The 18,204-nt window shown below is 51.8% G+C and overlaps 1 protein-coding gene across 2 annotated transcripts; it reads left to right on the forward strand.

Annotated features, from left to right (window-relative positions):
- The first annotated feature begins 808 nt into the window (after positions 1 to 808).
- Positions 809 to 14,914, forward strand: Sema4g (semaphorin 4G). 2 transcript variants are annotated; one of them, XR_007830665.1, is made up of 16 exons: positions 809 to 931; positions 3,677 to 4,176; positions 4,266 to 4,414; positions 4,628 to 4,690; positions 7,464 to 7,562; positions 7,675 to 7,768; positions 7,905 to 8,018; positions 8,226 to 8,389; positions 8,463 to 8,632; positions 8,891 to 9,035; positions 9,135 to 9,357; positions 9,589 to 9,704; positions 9,806 to 9,966; positions 10,127 to 10,188; positions 13,571 to 14,625; positions 14,728 to 14,914. XR_007830665.1 is itself a non-coding variant. In XM_051146645.1 (15 exons), the coding sequence occupies exons 2-15, from the start codon at positions 4,053 to 4,055 to the stop codon at positions 14,398 to 14,400; spliced, it is 2,514 nt and encodes an 837-aa protein (XP_051002602.1). In that variant the 5' UTR covers positions 809 to 931; positions 3,677 to 4,052; the 3' UTR covers positions 14,401 to 14,914. The 2 variants fall into 2 exon arrangements, 1 of the variants encoding a protein (XP_051002602.1); XM_051146645.1 differs by having other exon boundaries at positions 13,571 to 14,914.
- Positions 14,915 to 18,204: the final 3,290 nt, after the last annotated feature.

The raw sequence follows: 18,204 nt of genomic DNA on the forward strand, positions 1-18,204 counted from the left end.
CCACAACCCCAACCCTATGTTAACTCTAATAGCCCTTGGGAAGGGGGAGAGCCTGAGTTTTCAGGGAAGACCATCCTAAAGGAATTGGGAAAGGAAATTGACCCCAGCAAGCACAGACTATTTGGTTGCCTGGGAACACCGAAAGTTTGGAGATGAAAATGACGATGGAAAATGAGAAACGCAGTCCCTAGGCTGACTCCGAGTTTGGACTAAGATTTGTTGCCTGAAACCGCGCATACGGTCATGGCTTATTTATGCATAAAGAGCGTTTTCTGTGACGTTGCCCCTCATCCCTCCATTCCTCTGTCTCACACACTCAGACTTCAAGCTGAACAGCCTGGCAGGCGGGGGGCGGAGGCGGGGGAACCACACACCTTGAACTGGGAACCAAGAGCTACGCACAAGCCTTTACTGTAGTCCCCACTGCACACCCTAGGCCAAAAGCAGGAGGGCATGGCAAACATGTTTTGCAAGATGTGAGGGGCAGGTTAGAGAGCAGAGTACAGGACTCCGGGGACCGGAGGTTCACGCTTCCCTGCAATAGGTAAATGGGAGGGGTCTTAGGACCAGAGTAGAGCCGCAGGACCAGCCTGTTTTAGGGCGCAAGCCGTGGCAAGGCCCCCCAGCAGGGGGCGGGCGGTACCCAGACCAACTGATCCTGGAAGAAAGGAGTCGCCGGGAGCCGTGGGGCTCGAGCATCTCCCACAAATTTTATCTATTGTGCGTGGTGGGGGGCGCGAAGGGAGGCGGGAGCCCTTCCCAGTCACCCCCCCCCCACGCCGCCTCCGGCCCGCCTCCGGCCCCCGCCCCACCCCCGGCTCCGCCTCCACCCCGCCTCGCTTCGGCCGCGGCCCCTTCCTCCCGCAGCTGGAGCTGTGGGGCCGCGGTGCTGCATGTTGCCGTCTCTATGGCCCCGGATCCCAGCGCAAAGGTGAGGGGGGCGGGGAGTGCGGGCGGTAGAGGGGCCGGGGGCCGCGGCCAAGCAAAGCCTTGTCCAAGTCCACTCCACCCTTCAAGCTAGGCCCGGCCTTTTTCGCCGCCGAGACCCCCGATCCCGCATAAATGGTTCTAGAGGGGCGCGGGCCAGGCCTTGGGTCGCGCAGGGCGCAGACCGGCCTTCGCGGAGTCGGGGACCCCACAGGGGCAAGGACCCGCGTGGAGAACACTGTTCCCTTGGATCTGGGTCATGTCTCCTGGCGTCCGGCGGGATCGAAGGAGAGCTTGTCCTCGAGCCTCAGCAGTAGATACCGAGGTTAGATCTAATCAAGGGAGAGAACGGCGGACTGTCCAGGATTGTGGAGGGAGGGGAAGATGAGGATGAGGCGCCCTCAAACCTGGAGAGACCGCCATCCTACTGGGCAGAGGAAAATGCTTCTAACCCCAGGCAGGTGGACATCAGGGATGAAGGTCGAGAGCCTATCGACCCTGTTGCGAGGGATCTTCCCCTCCCCAGTTTTCTCCACCCTAGGATCTAACTGAAGATAATCAGAGTTAGGCGGGCAGGCACTGGGAAGGAACCCAAACTTGGAGTGAAGTGTGGGGTGTGAACTGGAGTCCTTGAACCCTCTTAGTACTGGGGGAGGGGTAGCATGCTCCACCCCCTGCCCGTTAACCGGGCCCTCCCAACAGGTTAAGTCCCCCAGATCTAGGACCGCAGTCTGTGGGGAAAAAGAAGGCTGCTAAGGTAGCATTCCACCTTCCCTCTGCTAAATTCGAGGGCCTCCTCCTCGCCTGGTTAGTTAGCCATTCTCCCTTGAAGGCACTCACCCCAGTGTAGAAGCATCACCCCACCCCACCCCACACACACAGGAGAGAGACAGAGAGACAGAGATACAGAGGGAGAGACAGAGGGGGAGAGAGAGAGAGAGAAAGGACCAAGACTTTCGGGAAAAGGGACAGGATTCTGCTGTGCACCCCCCCCCCCAGCAGCCACTGGCAGGCACCAAGCCTGCAGCAAAGCTGAACCCCTTTATGCATTTCATGACTGCCTGGATGTGACTGTGTTGGAGGACTCTTGAGTACGTTTGTGTGCACTATGCCTGGCCCACCATCGACAATTTTGTGTGACTGCCCCTGTACAAATGTGTGTGGACAAGACACTCCTGCTGAATAGGAAGCTTATATGTAGCCCTACGTGTTCACCTCTGACAATATGTGAACTGCTGAATGCTTGACAGGTAAACACAACCTTATGGGTGTGTATTACATACAAGTGTGTGACCCCAACCCTTTGTGTGAGCATACTTATGTCAAGCTTCCGTGTGTGTGTGTGTGTGTGTGTACGTGCTTGTTCTTAACACATGTGTTCTTGACCCTGCTCGAACATGTGTACACACCTGTGTGCAAGTGTGTCACTGTCTTCAGGACCCATGTGGCCCAAAGTAAATGCACACGTATGCTATGCATGCACTCCACAGAGAGGTTTCTCTGATCCAGGACGTGTACTTCGTCCCTTTCCTTGGCACTGACTTACCCTAGCCATAGGGTTCACCCTTCTGTGCTGAGCAAATAGGAGGCCCCAAGTGTAAACAGGTGTGCCTTCGCAGTGACGGTGGATCTCAGGTGGCCTGAAACCTCCTGTTGCCCCACCCCCCAAGGCAAGAGCTTGGTGACTTTCTGTGGTTGCTGAGGCCCTTTTCTCTCTCTCATAGCCTTCCCTTCATTACAGTGCCAAACTTTCCCTCTTGAACAAACCCTCTCAGTTCTTGCTGTTTCTCTGACCCTCTCCAGCTTCCTCCCCTCCTCTTTAAGGCCAGATAGTTAGTGTTTGACCTAGAAGGAAAAAAGTCCAGTGACACCGTCTGATCCTGCCTATGGCTGTCTGAGAACTTTGGGTGGATCAAGGTATCCTCCACACCTTACCCAGCCCAAGAAATCTTCAGAAATTCCCCCAGAGATAAGGGAGAGGCCTATCAAGCACCTTCCCCTCAGCTGTGGGACGAGACCTTAAGATGTGCCAGGAAAGGTCACCGGGAGATTGTTCACAGTTTCCACATTGCTTAAGTCTCAACTGGTCTTTCACGCTGCAGGCTCCTGCACAGAACTTGCACCAGTGCAGTTCAGGAACCCAAATACCTGCACCTTGCCCCCCACCCTCTCATGCCTGTGCTGCCAACTGGTAGGTCTAGCAGGTAGGGACTCGTAGATGCCCAGCCAGACGATGCAGTGTGGACTCACATGGGCGGAGCAGAGATATACACCCCCTTAGAGAAAAATGCCAGAGAGAAGTGTCTAATTAAGGAGAAATTCCAAAGGGAGCTCCAGGCCAAGGGAGAGAAAAACAAAGGGAAAACAGAACAAAATTAACAAAGGCCCATTAACTGACTCTGCCCAGGCCTTTCTGCAGAAGGCACCCCCGCAGGCAGCTCTGCTGGAGGAACAAGCCCCTCTGAGAACCATAGCTCTACTAACATGGGCCCCCAGAGCAGCCTCCTGGTTGGGAGAGAGCTGTTACCATGGTATGGGGTAAAGCTAGTCTAGGGTCTTATATAGACAGTGAGTTTGTCACAGCCCCCTGCAGCAGAGCAGAGGTAGACAGGGTGACTGTGGATGTTGGGCCTCTGCCTTTCGGTGGCCCCCGAAGCCTGGGCAATGCCGTCCATCTTCCACCCACACACAGATCAAAAGCTTTCCATTTTGAAGGGATTTTGATTTTTTTGTTTTGTTTCTCCTTCAGAGAACAGACAGAGAACTGAAACTTGCCCCATGGTTGGGGGCAAGGTGATCGCTTCAGTAGCCTGCAATCATGCTGGGACCTATAGCACCCACTCACCATGGAATCTGCATTTGATACAGAAAGGCACGTGACCCATCCCTCCCTCTGACCTCTTAGCTGTGATTCCATGGCCACACAATCCTGTGGCTCCATGTCCCCCCCATTTCAGGATCCTCCATGGCCCCATGACTACTTGATCCCATGGCCTCATGACCCCTGACCTTCCGTGTGATCATAACCTGGACTTTGAGCCCAGTGATTGCTCGTCTCCTCCCCTCCTATGACTCTGGCCCAGTCTGCCCTCGGGGTCCTGTTGGTCTGAACTTCCCCCAAGAAGATGTGGGGGAGGCTCTGGCCTCTCCTCTTCAGCCTCCTCGAAGTAACAGCAGTCCCTGGACCCTCACTGCGGAGACCATCGCGAGAGCTAGATGCTACCCCACGGATGACTATCTCCTATGAAGGTTAGACCCTCAACCTTGAAAGACTATGGCTGCGAGAGCTGGGCACAGGAGGTAGCCCACAGGAGGCTCACTGCCTCTCTTGTTCTCAGAGCTCTCCCAGATTCGGCACTTCAAAGGCAGAGCCCAGAACTATTCAACACTGCTGCTGGAGGAGGCTTCAGAGAGGCTGCTGGTGGGGGCTCGAGGTGCCCTTTACTCTCTCAGTGCCCATGACATAGGAGATGGGGCTCACAAAGAGGTCAGTACCTAGACCAACCATAGCGTTACCAGGAGACAGCCCTCTTCCCAGCCTCCTGGCCTCAGAGACTGCACTGGCCTTTCTAGCCCAGGGTTCCCTCTGAGTTCCCCTCACTTCAGGCTCACCAATGCTCTGGAGCTCCACTGCTTGCTTCTCTGGGTAGTAGATATTGAGGTCAATATTGCAGCCTCTTCCCTTTACTCTCACTACTAGATCCACTGGGAGGCCTCCCCAGAGATGCAAAACAAGTGTCATCAGAAAGGGAAAAACAACCAGGTATGTGATCTGCCTTGTCCCCAGCTCTCCTTTCTTCCTCCTCAACCAAGGGTACCGGGATTGGAGGGACACAGATGCAGTGGCACAGATGTGCACCCAACTATACAGCCACAATGAGTGTTAAGCGTGGCAAGGCTTAAGGTGACCCTTCTGCCCCAACTGTCTACAGCGTGGTCTATAGCTTGGCCCGTCATAATATCTTAATCCCCGCCCTGGGGGAATCACAAATCAAAATCATAACAATAAGTAACTGCTAATAAGTGACAACTAGATCTGGTTCTAAAATAATTCCGTGAAGCATTTCGCATTAGGAAAAAAGAGAGTCCGCTGAAACACTAGTTTGGGTATCTGGTGTTCGTGGAGGGACATTAGTTAAGTGTTAGTCCTTTCTAGCTAAAAACTGGGGAAGGGGATCAGGTCTGGCTGTGGAACAACTATTTGGAGAGATTTTTAGTATTTTGTATTTATTTATTTGTTTTGGAGTTTTCTGAGACAGGGTCTCACTATGTACCCTTGGCTAGCCTGGAACTCACTATGTAGACCAGGCTAGCCTGGAACTAATAGAGATTTATTTGCCTGCCTCTGCCCCCCAAGTGCCGGGATTACAGGCGTGCACTACTACTCCTGGCTGGAGAGTTATTTAAGAATACAAATTCTAAAAGGGGAGGGAGGGAAGAATGGGAGGACACAAGGGATGGGATAACCATTGAGATGTAACAAGAATAAATTAATAATAAAAAATAAAAATAAAAAAAAGAATACAAATTCTGTGCCGGGCATGGTGGCACATGCCTTTAATCCAGCACTCGGGAGTCAGAGGCAGGCAGATCACTGTGAGTTCGAGGCCAGCTTGGTCTACAAAGCAAGTCTAGGACAGCCAAGGTTAACACAGAGAAACCCTGTCTCAAAAAACCAAAAATCAAAAACCTCATAAATGCTCAGTGGGCCAGGTAGTGGCGGCACACACCTTTAATCTCAGGACTAGGGAGGCAAAAGCAGTCAGATCTCTGTGAATTTGAGGCCAGCTGGTCTAAGCTACACTGAGAAACCCTGACTCAAATAATGAAAATAAATAAATAAATAAAATAAAATGCCCAGTGGAGGGTTTGGACTTCATTGTGCAAACGACAGCCATGCTGTTCGATGCCTCAGAGGCCCTCGTATGTGAATCACAGGGTCCAGATCAGTAGGTCTGGGAAGCGCCCAAGATGTGAAAACGACAGCCATGCTGTTCGATGCCTCAGAGGCCCTCGTATGTGAATCACAGGGTCCAGATCAGTAGGTCTGGGAAGCGCCCAAGATGCTGCTGCTCTAGGAAGCCACGAAGCTGCTAGCTCTGGTTCCCAAGCATCAGCGGACACTTCCCAAAGCCTTGTCCTGAAGGACATTCGCTTTCAAAAGAGGAGTTAAAGTGCTACATTTGGAAGGGGTGACATTCCCATCCCGCGGTGCACAGCGCCTGGTAAAGGTGGATGTGACTGCTTTCCGAGCTCATTGACTGCACAGCCCTCCCCAAACTGCCTTTTGTCTGTCTTAGGGGGCTACTCTAGGAATGCTTGCTTCCCCCTCCAATGCCAAGTGGATTAAAATAGACTGAGTCTAGGGGCACGAAGAAGAGCCGAAACTTTGCGGCACCCTAGGGGTTAGGAAGAAGGCCCGAACAGGCTGATCCAAGGAACAGACACTATGATGCCTCAGCAGGTGGCAGAGTAAGTGAAGATAAGGAGTCTTCCTGTCTGAATAACAGACAGGAGGGTGATCAAAGAGAACTGGGCAACAGCCTAGGGCAGCTGAGGGACAGAGGAAGCCAGTGTGGCTGAAGTAGATGGAGTGAACAGGCGGGCAAGACCAACGGCCTGTGAGACTGTGTTTGGAGCAGAGACGTGCCATGGTCTGTTGTACATCTGTGGGGCTTTGGGAAGTGGGTTGAATGGGAGCAAGAGGGTGTTGACAGATGCGCTGTCTCTGGAACCAAACTTTGGACATGGTGTCTATGGTCCCCTTCTCAGACCATCTGGGAGACAGGAACACATGAGAGGCTGTTGACAACAGATCCCCTTGTGCTATTTGGACTATCTTGTGCACTCTTGGAGTATTTCTCTCTCTCTCTCTCTCACTGAGTAAACAGTTGTTATAAAGAGTAGCAGAGCAGGTCATGAGGGGGTCAGGTGGCCACTTGAGTGAAGGAAGAGGCAATGGTTATCTGTGCTGGATGAGACTAGTTGAAGTGGGCCAAGTTCAAGAACCACTTGGCACAGTGACTCGTAGAGAGGGACTGAAGGTGGGGGCAAAGAGAGTGAGGAGCAGCAAAGCTGCTTGGACCAGAGCTAGGCGGATGCAGGTCGAGGTGGGAAAGACTGGAGAAACAGGTTTTAGAGGGCCGATTTGGGTCAGGGAAAAATGGGAGCTTGCTTGAGGACAATGTGAGATTGACACTGCCTGGGAGGCAACAGAGAGAGAGAGATTTAGGATTTGTGGGAGCCCCAGGATTAGAGGGGAGCATTGCTCACAAGTTACTTTTGAGTTCATATTAAGGCCCCGTTCTCCTGAAATGTTTCTTCATCTTTGAGCTCCAATGGCTCCTGAAAGGTAAGTAGAGGGGACTGCAGGAGACGCAGACACAAGAGAAGCCCTAGAGTGGCGTCAGGTAGTCAGTAGCATCTTGCAAAGTATGTCCTATAGGTGGGAGTAAGAATCAGACTACAAAGCCAGGCTAAGAGAGGTGGCTCATGTCCAGGCAGAGCTTTATATCACTGTCCCCCTTTGTCCATAGACGGAGTGTTTCAACCATGTGCGATTCCTACAGCGGCTCAATGCCACCCACTTCTATGCATGTGGGACTCACGCCTTCCAGCCCCTCTGTGCAGCCATTGTGAGTATCCCCGCCCCTAGCCCTGACTGCTGACCCCAGACTGGCCTAACCTTGGGCTTGCAGCCCTTGCCTGTCCTCAGGACCATTGACTGATTGGGACCTCCTTCTCCAGGACGCTGAGGCCTTCGTCTTGCCTACTAGTTTCGAGGAGGGAAAGGAGAAATGTCCTTATGACCCAGCCCGTGGCTTCACAGGCCTTATCATTGGTGAGCAGAGATGGTCCTGCTGCCGCAGAATGCTATGCTCTGAATGTGGACCCTGTTGCTAGGACTTGCCATTTCTGCACGTCATGTTTCCTATTGCACATGACATGTGTCTCATGCCTGGATGTCCACACCCCAGATGGAGGCCTCTATACAGCTACTCGGTATGAATTCCGGAGCATTCCTGACATCCGCCGGAGTCGCCACCCACACTCTCTGAGAACTGAAGAGGCACCCATGCACTGGCTCAATGGTTAGGAGGATGAGGGGCGGGATGGTGGGATGTAGGGGTCTACTTCTTATTGTGTATGCCTTTGGGAAGCAGATCACCTCATTCCCAAGTTTCCAGACAAGCCTGGACATTCCACACCTGTGTTATGGAAGGCGGCTGTGGGAGGGGGCATGACTGTGTTAGAGGGCTCAGCCTGCTTCCTAAGCCACTCAAATACTCAACCCACAGATGCTGAGTTTGTGTTCTCTGTGCTGGTGCGGGAGAGCAAGGCCAGTGCAGTGGGTGACGATGACAAGATTTACTACTTCTTCATGGAGCGTGAGGAAGGTTCCAGCAGCTTCACTCAGAGTCGCAGCAGCCACCGTGTGGCTAGAGTAGCCCGTGTGTGCAAGGTATGTATGATGACGTCAGGGTATGGGGAGAGGCTAGACCTCTGATCCTGATCCTGTGTCCCTACCTCCCCAGGGAGATCTGGGAGGGAAAAAGATCCTCCAGAAGAAGTGGACATCCTTCCTGAAGGCACGTCTCATCTGCCACATTCCACAGTATGAGACACTACGTGGGGTCTGCAGCCTGGATGCTGATACATCGACCCACACACACTTCTATGCAGTGTTCACACTGACAACACAGTGGTAAGCTCAGGAGTGGTGGGAAAGGAAAGGAACTGAGAACTTTAAGGGCCGAGGTCAGTGATGAGCTGGGAAGAGGGCTCACTGCAGGGTGAGGTCAGGCATGCTGAGCTATCCTAGGGTCAGTGGGCATTGTGTCCCACTGATGCACAAGACTGGCCCATAGGCCTACAGTAGAATGGACCATGGTAACAGTGGCACAAGATGGAACATGGAGTAGGGGCAGGCTCCATTCAATCCTCTACTATGTCTCATTCCTAGGAAGACCCTGGAGGCTTCAGCCATATGCCGCTATGACCTGGCTGAGATGCAGGCTGTCTTCACAGGCCCCTTCATGGAGTACCAGGATGGTGTCCGGCGCTGGGGCCGCTATGAGGGTGGGGTGCCTGAACCCCGGCCTGGCTCGGTGAGCACCCAGACCTGGAGCCTATATCAAGTAGACAAAGCCCTGGGAGGGGAGGCAGGTGTTGGAGTCCTGAGGCTCACCCCCTACCCCCCAACCCAGTGCATCACAGATTCATTGCGCAGCCGAGGCTACAACTCATCCCAAGACTTGCCAACCCTGGTTCTGGACTTTGTGAAGTTGCACCCACTGATGGCTCGGCCCGTGGTGCCCACACGGGGGCGGCCCCTGCTGCTGAAGCGCAACGTGCGTTATACACGCCTCACGGGGACACATGTCAGCACGCCAGCTGGACCCGCCTATGACCTGCTCTTTCTGGGCACAGGTGCTTCTGACCCAAATCCCTGATCCCTGATGGCTTTGCTTACTGATGCTTCTGAACACAGTAGTTCCTGACACATTGGTCTGCAGTGCCCCATGTCCTGAGGGACCACTGCTGGTGGCCAATTCCTTGTCTCTAACGTTATGATTCCTGAGCTGTTCCCATTAGGCCTCCTGTGGGGTACTGAGAGAATACCACACTGTTGGGTTCTGACTTCTGTCCTTTCTACATCAGCGGATGGCTGGATCCATAAGGCCGTAGTCCTGGGCTCCGGGATGCACATCATTGAAGAGACACAAGTGTTCAGGGAGCCCCAGTCTGTGGACAATCTAGTTATCTCTCCGATGCAGGTAGACCTGACTTCTGGTCTCAATATGCTAACAGAGAAGGGGACTGGGGAGGCTGGGCAGAGACTGGGTGGCTGCTGACCAACTGTCCTTTCTGGTTCCAGCACAGCCTCTATGTGGGGGCTGCTAGTGGAGTCATCCAGTTTCCTCTGTCCAGCTGCTCACGCTACCGTTCCTGCTATGACTGCATCCTGGCACGGGACCCCTACTGTGGCTGGGACTCTAGCACTCATGCCTGTGTGGTGGCCACCACCATAGCCAACAGGTTCCAGGGTAGAGGTTGGGAGTAGGGGTACATGTGCCTTAAGTGGAGAATCCCAGCCCATAAGGATAAGCCCACCAGCCTGTAAGGGATGTGGGCTGTAATTGCTTACCCTGCTGTCTGTTTCTCTTTGTTCACGAATCTTGATTTTTTTTGTCTCCAGGACAGCATTTATACAAGATGTAGAGAGAGGAAATCGAGGCTGTGAGGGCAGCAGGGATACAGGTAAGTGGGACTTGTGTACTTGTGTGGAGGTTTCTGAGTTTCTGTGCTTGTGTAGTTTAGGTGAGGTTGACTCAGCACAAGGTAAGTGCTCAACTGATACTTATTTCCCAAGTAAAGTGTAAATGAGGAACTAGGCTCAAGACTTGGAGACAAGCCGGGCTGGTGGCACAAGCCTTTAACCCAGCACTCGGGAGGCAGAGGCAGGCGGATTGCAGGGAGTTCGAGGCCAGCCTGGTCTACAAAGCAAGCCCAGGACAGCCAAGGCTACACAGTGAAACCCTGTCTTGGTGGGGGGGTGGCACGCGGGGGGGGGGGTAGACTTGGAGACAGGTGCACCTCATTGGTAGAGAGCTTTTCTTGCCTGACACATATAAAGGTCCTGGGTTTGTTCTCTACACACACACACACACACACACACACATACCACACACACATACCACACACACACACACACCACAGACACATACACACACCACCACACACCCACACACCACACACACACACACACACACCCACACACACACACACACACAGACACCACACACACACACACCACACCAACCACACACACACACACCACACAGACACAGACCACACACCACACACACACACCCACACAACACACACACCACACACCACACATACACACACACACACACCACACACACACCACACACCACAACACCCACACACACCACACATACACATACACACACACCACACACACACCACACACACCACACACACACATACACACACCACACACCACACACACACACACACACACACAACACACACATACACATACACACACCACACAAACACAGACACACACACACAACACACACACACAACCACACACACACACACCCACACACACACACCACACCACACACACACACACACACACACACACCACACACACACACACATCACACCACACACACACACACACACCACACACACACACACACACACACCACACACACACACACACACACACCACACATACACATACACACACACACCACACACACACACCACACACACACACACACACCACACACACACACACAACACACCACCACCACACCAACACACACACACACACACACACCTACACAGACACACACACACACACACACCCACACCACACACACACACCACACACCACACATACACATACCCTACAACACCACACACACACACACACACACCACACACACACCACACACACACACACACCACACACACACACACACCACACACACACACATACACCACACACACATACACAGAGAGACAGACAGAGACACAGAGAGAGAGACAGAGACAGAGAGAGACAGAGAGAGGATTATTAATTATTATATGGCCACATTTAAAGTATACTAAATGGTGGTGGGATGTAAACACAAATAACTGTAACTATTGATAATCGCAACTACAACAAGATGCAGAAGAAGGGTAATGTGGTTTTCTCCAAGCTGCTCTCTGAAAGGAGAACAAAAGTCAGCAATCAGAGCTAGCGTGGATTGAGAACTACGTGCCAAACACTGATCTGAACACTCCCATGTGTCCATCCTCACAACACTCTACGTGAGAGGCACCATTATGGTTCCCATGAGGGACAACCCCTCCAAGGCCTGGGGAACATAAGGAAACTGTTCATGGTACCTCAGCTACCAAGCAGCAGGGTCAGAATCAACCCTGGCCTGAGACAGTTGGATTCAAGTTTGCACTTTTTGCCAAGCCAACCAGGCAGGTGGGGGCCATGAGCAGGACAGTGACACTCAAGCAGGGGTCAGCAGGAAGAGAGATCAGGGGGAAAGGCTAGAGGTGAGGAGGGACCACGCTGACAGTTTTGGTCCTTATATGAAAAGCAACAGGAAACCTCTGAAGAGTTTTACACCAGGGAGCAGTATGATCAGAATTACCAGAATTTGTATTAAAAAAAAATTTTTTTTTTTGTTTTTGTTTTTTTTTTTGTTTTTTTGAGACAGAGTTTCTCTAATGTTGCTTTGGCTGTCCTGGAACTCACTTTGTAGATCAGGCTGGCCCCAACCTCACAGGTATCTGGGTGCCTCTGCCTCCCAAGTGCTGGGATTAAAGGCATGTGCCACTGCACCCAGCTTGATTTTTTAAGAAATATTTTATGAGTACATTTTGCCTGCATGTATGTATGTAAACTGTGCATGCCTGGTGCCCATGGAAGGAAGGAGAGTGTTGCATGCCTTGCTACTGGAACTATGGGTGCTTGTGAACCACCATGTGGGTGCTGGGAGCCAAACTCAGGTTTTCTGCAAGGGCAACAACTGCGCTTAACCACTGAGCCATCTTTCCAGCTCCTGTATTCAATTTTTTTTTAATTATTTTATTTTTTTTACATTTGGTTTTGCCTCCATATTTGTCTATACAAGGGTGGACATTATAGGAACTGGAATTACCATTATAGACAATTACAGACAGTTGTGAACTGCCATGTGGGTGCTGGGGTTTGAACCCAGGTCCTTTGCAAGAACAGACAGTGCTCTTAACCACTGGGCCACCTCTTCAGCCTGTATTCAAATTTTTAAAACTATATTTATTTTTCTTGCAAGCGTGTGTGTGTTTGTGTGTGTGTGTGTGTGTGTGTGTGTGAGAGTGAGAGAGAGAGAGAGAGAGAGAGAGAGAGAGAGAGAGAGAGAGAGAGAGGTGGATGTATTCATGTAAAACACCTTATGAGAGCAGTTTTCTCCTTCCTACATGTGGGTCCCAGGGACTGAACACAGGGTGTCAAGCTTGGCAGCCAGCACCTATACTCACTGACCTATCCCCTCAGTCTAGATTTGTGTTTTCATGGGATCATCTAGAGTTGCAAGAAGGGATTGGACAAGGGCCCTAGAGTCAGGCAGCCATGGAAGGAGAGAGGCGAACAGGTCTGAGAGTCTCATGAGGGTAGACATAAAGATGAGGAAAAGGCGAGGGAGCCTCTCAGGTTCCTGATGCAAACTGCTAAGCAACTGGTGGTGGCAAGTCCAAGAAAAGGCCCGGTGTGGCTATGAACGCGGTTTTGGCCTTAGAAAGATGCTCAGCACATGATAAACATCCAAGTCCGGTATTCAGGAAAGGAAGCTGTGCGGAAGGTAAGATTAGGGGTCTTGGTAAATGGTGGGAACTGTAAAGCGCAGAGCAGAGGAACTATGAGAGAAGGAGAAAAGGCCAAGACACTATCTACTTCCCGAAAAGCCAATGTGCACCCTGGGAAGCATGCTCTCCTAGGCTTGCTCAGCTGCCACTAATCTAGACTTTGCGCTTCTAGACAGCCAAGAATTTAGCCGTCTACTGTGTACTTGCCATTTCCAATGCTGTCTGTGATGGGCAGATACTGATCTTTCCTCCCCAGGACCACCACCGCCACTGAAGACCCGCTCTGTGCTCCGGGGTGATGATGTCCTCCTGCCTTGTGACCAGCCGTCTAACCTGGCCCGGGCTTTGTGGCTACTCAATGGGAGCAAGAGCCTGAGTGATGGCCAGGATGGCTATCGCGTGGGAGTGGATGGGCTGCTGGTAACAGACACACAACTGGAGCACAGTGGCAACTATGGCTGCTATGCTGAGGAGAATGGCCTCCGAATGCTGCTGGCTTCCTACAGCCTCACGGTCCGGCCAGCCACCCCTGCCCCAGCTGCACACGCCCCTGCCACACCCGGGGCACAGCTGGCACAAGACATGAGGCTGTTCTATGTGGTAGCCATTGCTATACTGGGTGGCCTCTGCCTCGTTCTGGCATCTTCCCTCCTCTATGTGGCTTGTCTGCGGGGAGGCAGAGGAGGTCGCAGACGGAAATACTCATTGGGTCGGGCTGGTCGGGCAGGGGGCTCAGCTGTGCAGCTGCAGACAGTCTCAGGCCAGTGCCCTGGAGAGGAAGACGAGGGTGATGACGGGGAGGGAGCTGGAGGTCTGGAGAGTGGCTGCCTCCAGATCATTCCTGGGGAAGGAGCCCCAGCTCCACCACCCCCACCACCCCCACCCCCACCGGCTGAGCTGACCAATGGGCTGGTGGCACTGCCCAGCCGGCTGCGAAGGATGAATGGCAACAGTTATGTGCTTCTAAGGCAAAGCAACAATGGCGTGCCAGCAGGACCCTGCTCCTTTGCAGAGGAGCTCAGCCGCATCCTGGAGAAGAGGAAGCACACCCAGCTTGTGGAGCAGCTAGATGAGAGCTCTGTCTGAGCCTAGCCTCCCAAATGAAAGCTCTTCAGAGCCAGCAGCCTGTCTGCCCTGGGCTCGGCCGGCACCTCTCCAACACAGCCTCCCTCCTTCATGCTCCCAACTCCATTCCCTTCTTCAACTTTTTGATGTCTCTGTAGAGCTGGCCAGAGTCATGGTTAGCCAAAGCCCCCTCTTCAGTCTCCAAGACACGTGTGAGCAGCCCAGGCCTACCGGTGCTCCTCAAAGGTAGGTGCTCCCTGAAGACCAAGTACTCAAGTCCAGACCCAGTTTTTATCCCTAGGGAGGAGAGGACTGCCTTCTTATGCCCAGCCTTCCTCTTCTCCTCAGGTAGGGCTCTGCAGGTTCAGATGGCCTCGATGTCACCACCCTCTGCACAGCTGTGCACTGGGTAGTCCTGAACTCAGACAAGACCTCTCTCTCCAGCCACCTGAGTCCTGCTCACATTCACATGCACAGGTGAAGAATGTTTCTCAGCTGGGCTGCAGTGTCCCACCTCCTCCCGGTGCATCCTTAGCTCATTCCTCCTAGATGGGGCACCCTCCCGATGTGTCAGTTCCCATCTAGTCCTCTTCCCAGTCTCAGCCCATGTGGTAATCCTTTGGCAGGAGACTGGGAACAGGCCAGCCTGGGAGGTAAGCATCACACCCCTCTTCTCTTCCTGGGTAGTCCTTGTGAGTCAGCTTCCCCGCTCCTCTCATTCACATGCAAGGGTGCCAGAGCTCCAGGCATGTCCTATCCCCCTGCCTATGTGGTAACACACCCACATCATGTGCTCACATTTCCACCCACATACACATTCTGCCTCCCCTTGCTGCCTCAGTCAGACCTGTGTCTACTAGGTTTGGTCCATGGATATTTCAAAGGGAGATTTCCTTTCCCATCTAGCTGTCCTCACAGAACTAGGACAAGTGACCAACACTACACTCAATGAGCCAGCCTCACTCTTAGGGACCAAGCAATTGCTTCTCCTAGGCCAGAGCAGGGGGAAGTGACCTGATATCTCACCTGGCACATGAAGCCCGTTCCTGGAACTATGCAAAGGGCAGAGGCTGGGAGTTTAGATGCTTGGCTCCCATTCCTGTCCTACCTCACCAGGGCACTTTCAAGGTCCAAGGGCCTCGGACGTTTCCAGGCCCATATGGGACAATCAACCCTGACTGAGCTCTCCCATTCCCTTTGGGTGAGGATGACTGTTATTTTTGTAGCTGAGAACGTGGAACCCCACGAGTTTTTACTGCCCTTCACCCATACCTCTCCCACCTCCACCCCACAATGAATGTATTTATTGTGAGAATGGCTGTACTTCTTCAGGAATGCCCCCCACTCATCACCCAGGTGGGTGGACCAGGCATGGGATGGGATGGGGAGCCTGGGCTCAGCTGCTCCTGAGGTTGGCTAATAAATGCCCTCTTCCCCCACAGCTTTATTATGTGTCTGCTTGGTCTAGACTGGTTTACCAGGGACAGGTTCTGGCCCATGGAGAAGGTGCTCCAGACATTTCTTCATCCAGGGTTGGTGTTGCATAAGGAATATTTACACAAGGAATGTGATCCTCCGCACCTGCCCTTGCTGAGCTGGACAGGCACAGGGGCTACTGGCTAAGGCTCACTGATGATGATGAGGGTGACAAAATCACAGCAGCTCAATGTACAAGGATCCCCAGCTTCTTATTCCTGGCCTTTCTTTGGCTTTATCTTTATCACTCAGGCTGGTCAGCAACACCTGGATTCAAGTAATCCTCCTTACCTCAGTGTCCTGGATATGTGAAACTACTGACACACACTAGCACACCAAGCCCCTTGCCTTTGAAAAAAAAAAAAGGCTGGGCATGGTAGCACATGCCTTTAATCCCAATACTCGGGAGACAGATCTCTGTGGATCTCTGTGAGTTCAAGGCCAGCCTGGTCTACAAAGTGAGTCCAGGACAGCCAAGGCTGTTACAAAAGGAAACCCTGTCTCAAAAAACCAACACAAACACACACCCACCACAAAAATAAAGTGTTGTGTGTGCACTTATATTTGCACGTGCCACAGTGTGCATGTAGAGGTCAGAGGACAACTCAGGAGAATGTTTGCTGCGCCATTTTGTTTTTTATAGACAGGGTTTGTCTGTGTAGCCATGACTATCCTGGACTCACTTAGTATACAAGGCTGGTTCTGCCTCCTGAGTGCTGGGATTAAAGGCGTGCACCACCACCACCCAGCTTGTTTGCTGCTTCTTTCACTGAGTCCTGGGGATGACACTCAGGTTGTAAGGCTTGGCAGTAACTGTCTTTACCTATGGAGCCATCTCCTCAGCCCCGCCTTTCTTTTTTTCTTTTCTTTTTTAAAGTCATGATCTCACTATGTAGCCCTGGCTGGCCTGGATCCCTCTACATAGACTAGGCTGGCCTTTAACTCATCTATCTGGCTGCCTCTTTACCACCAAGACCTTTCCCCTCCCTTACCTCCTTGTTGTCTGATGCCCTTAGAGACCAGGAAAGCAAGGTCCCCTGGAACGCCACAGATGGTTGTTGGTTGCCATGTGGGTGCTGGGAATTGAACCTGAGTCCTCTGGAAGAGCAGCCAATGCTCTTAATCCCTGAGCCATCTCTCTAGCTCCTGCCTTGTTTAAACTGGAAAATACTTCTTGCCAGTCCTTGTGCTCGTCCCTAAGATGCCTTTCAGCATTTCTCACTCCTTGATCCAGGAAAGACATGGGCTCGTTTCTGTAGAAACAATTTTGGGGTAGGAGTGTAGTCAGGACTAAATAAAACATGATCTGGGGCTTGCTCTGAGATTTTGAGTCACATTGCCTTTGACACTAACCACTAAAAGGTCTTATGCTCTGCTTCTGGTTTTAGAATAAAAAGTATGACTTATGCTTAAAATATGGACACATTTTGAGCCAGGCATAGTGGTGCACACCTTTAGTCCTAGCACTTGGGAGGCAGAGGCAGACAGGTCTCTGTGAGTTTGAGGCCAACCTGGTCTACATAGAGTTCCAGGACAGCCAGGGTTACATAGTGAGACCCTATTTTGAAAAAAAGTACATTTAAAAAGAAGATTTATTTAAGGCTGGGCATTGTAGTGCACGCCTTTGATCCCAACACTTAGGAGGCAGAGGCAGGCGAATCACTGTAGACCAGCCTGGTCTACAAAGTGAATCCAGGACAGGACAGCCAAGGCTATAGGGAGAAACCCTATCTCAAGAAAAAAAAAAAAAAATATATATATATATATATATATATAAAATGTATACAATGTTCGACATGCATGCCAGAAGAGGGCACCAGATCTCATTATAGATGGTTGTGAGCCACCATGTGGTTGCTGGAAATTGAACTCAGGACCTCTGGAAGAGCAGTCAGTGCTCTTAACCTATGAGCCATCTCTCTAGTACACATTTTGAAGTTTGACTTTGAGTGGCTGGAGAGGTGCTCAGGTGTGTAAGAGCATTAGCTGCTCCTTCAGAAGACACATGTTCAGTTCTCAGCACCGACATGGTAGCTCACAACTGTCTGTAACCCAGTTCCAGGGGACCCTACAGTCTTTTGGACTCAATTGACAATGCATACAAATGGTACATAGACATACATGCAGGCAAAATACCTATACACGTGGTCAATAAATAAATTTTGAAATATGGTTAGTTAGGTTTAATGACCTTGGTGTTCTTTTTGGTGTTTTGCGACAGGGGTTCTCCATGTAGCCCTGGCTGTCCTGGAACTCATTTTGTAGATTAGGCTGGTGTAGAATCTAAGAGATTCACCTGCCTCTGCCAACCTAGTGTTGGGATTAAAGGTATACGCCCTCAGTGTGCCC

The sequence above is a fragment of the Acomys russatus genome, chromosome 5, assembly GCF_903995435.1.
Source record: "Acomys russatus chromosome 5, mAcoRus1.1, whole genome shotgun sequence".
NCBI classification, from domain to species: Eukaryota; Metazoa; Chordata; class Mammalia; order Rodentia; family Muridae; genus Acomys; species Acomys russatus.

What these genes read in the sequence shown, in the direction of transcription:
- Sema4g (XM_051146645.1), top strand. Translation starts at nt 4,053, where the DNA reads ATGTGGGGGAGGCTCTGGCCTCTCCTCTTCAGCCTCCTCGAAGTAACA. An exon ending in GAGATGGGGCTCACAAAGAG is followed by an intron (nt 4,415 to 4,627) that starts GTCAGTACCTAG and finishes TCTCACTACTAG; the next exon opens with ATCCACTGGGAGGCCTCCCC. An exon ending in CTGAACCCCGGCCTGGCTCG is followed by an intron (nt 9,036 to 9,134) that starts GTGAGCACCCAG and finishes CCCCCAACCCAG; the next exon opens with TGCATCACAGATTCATTGCG.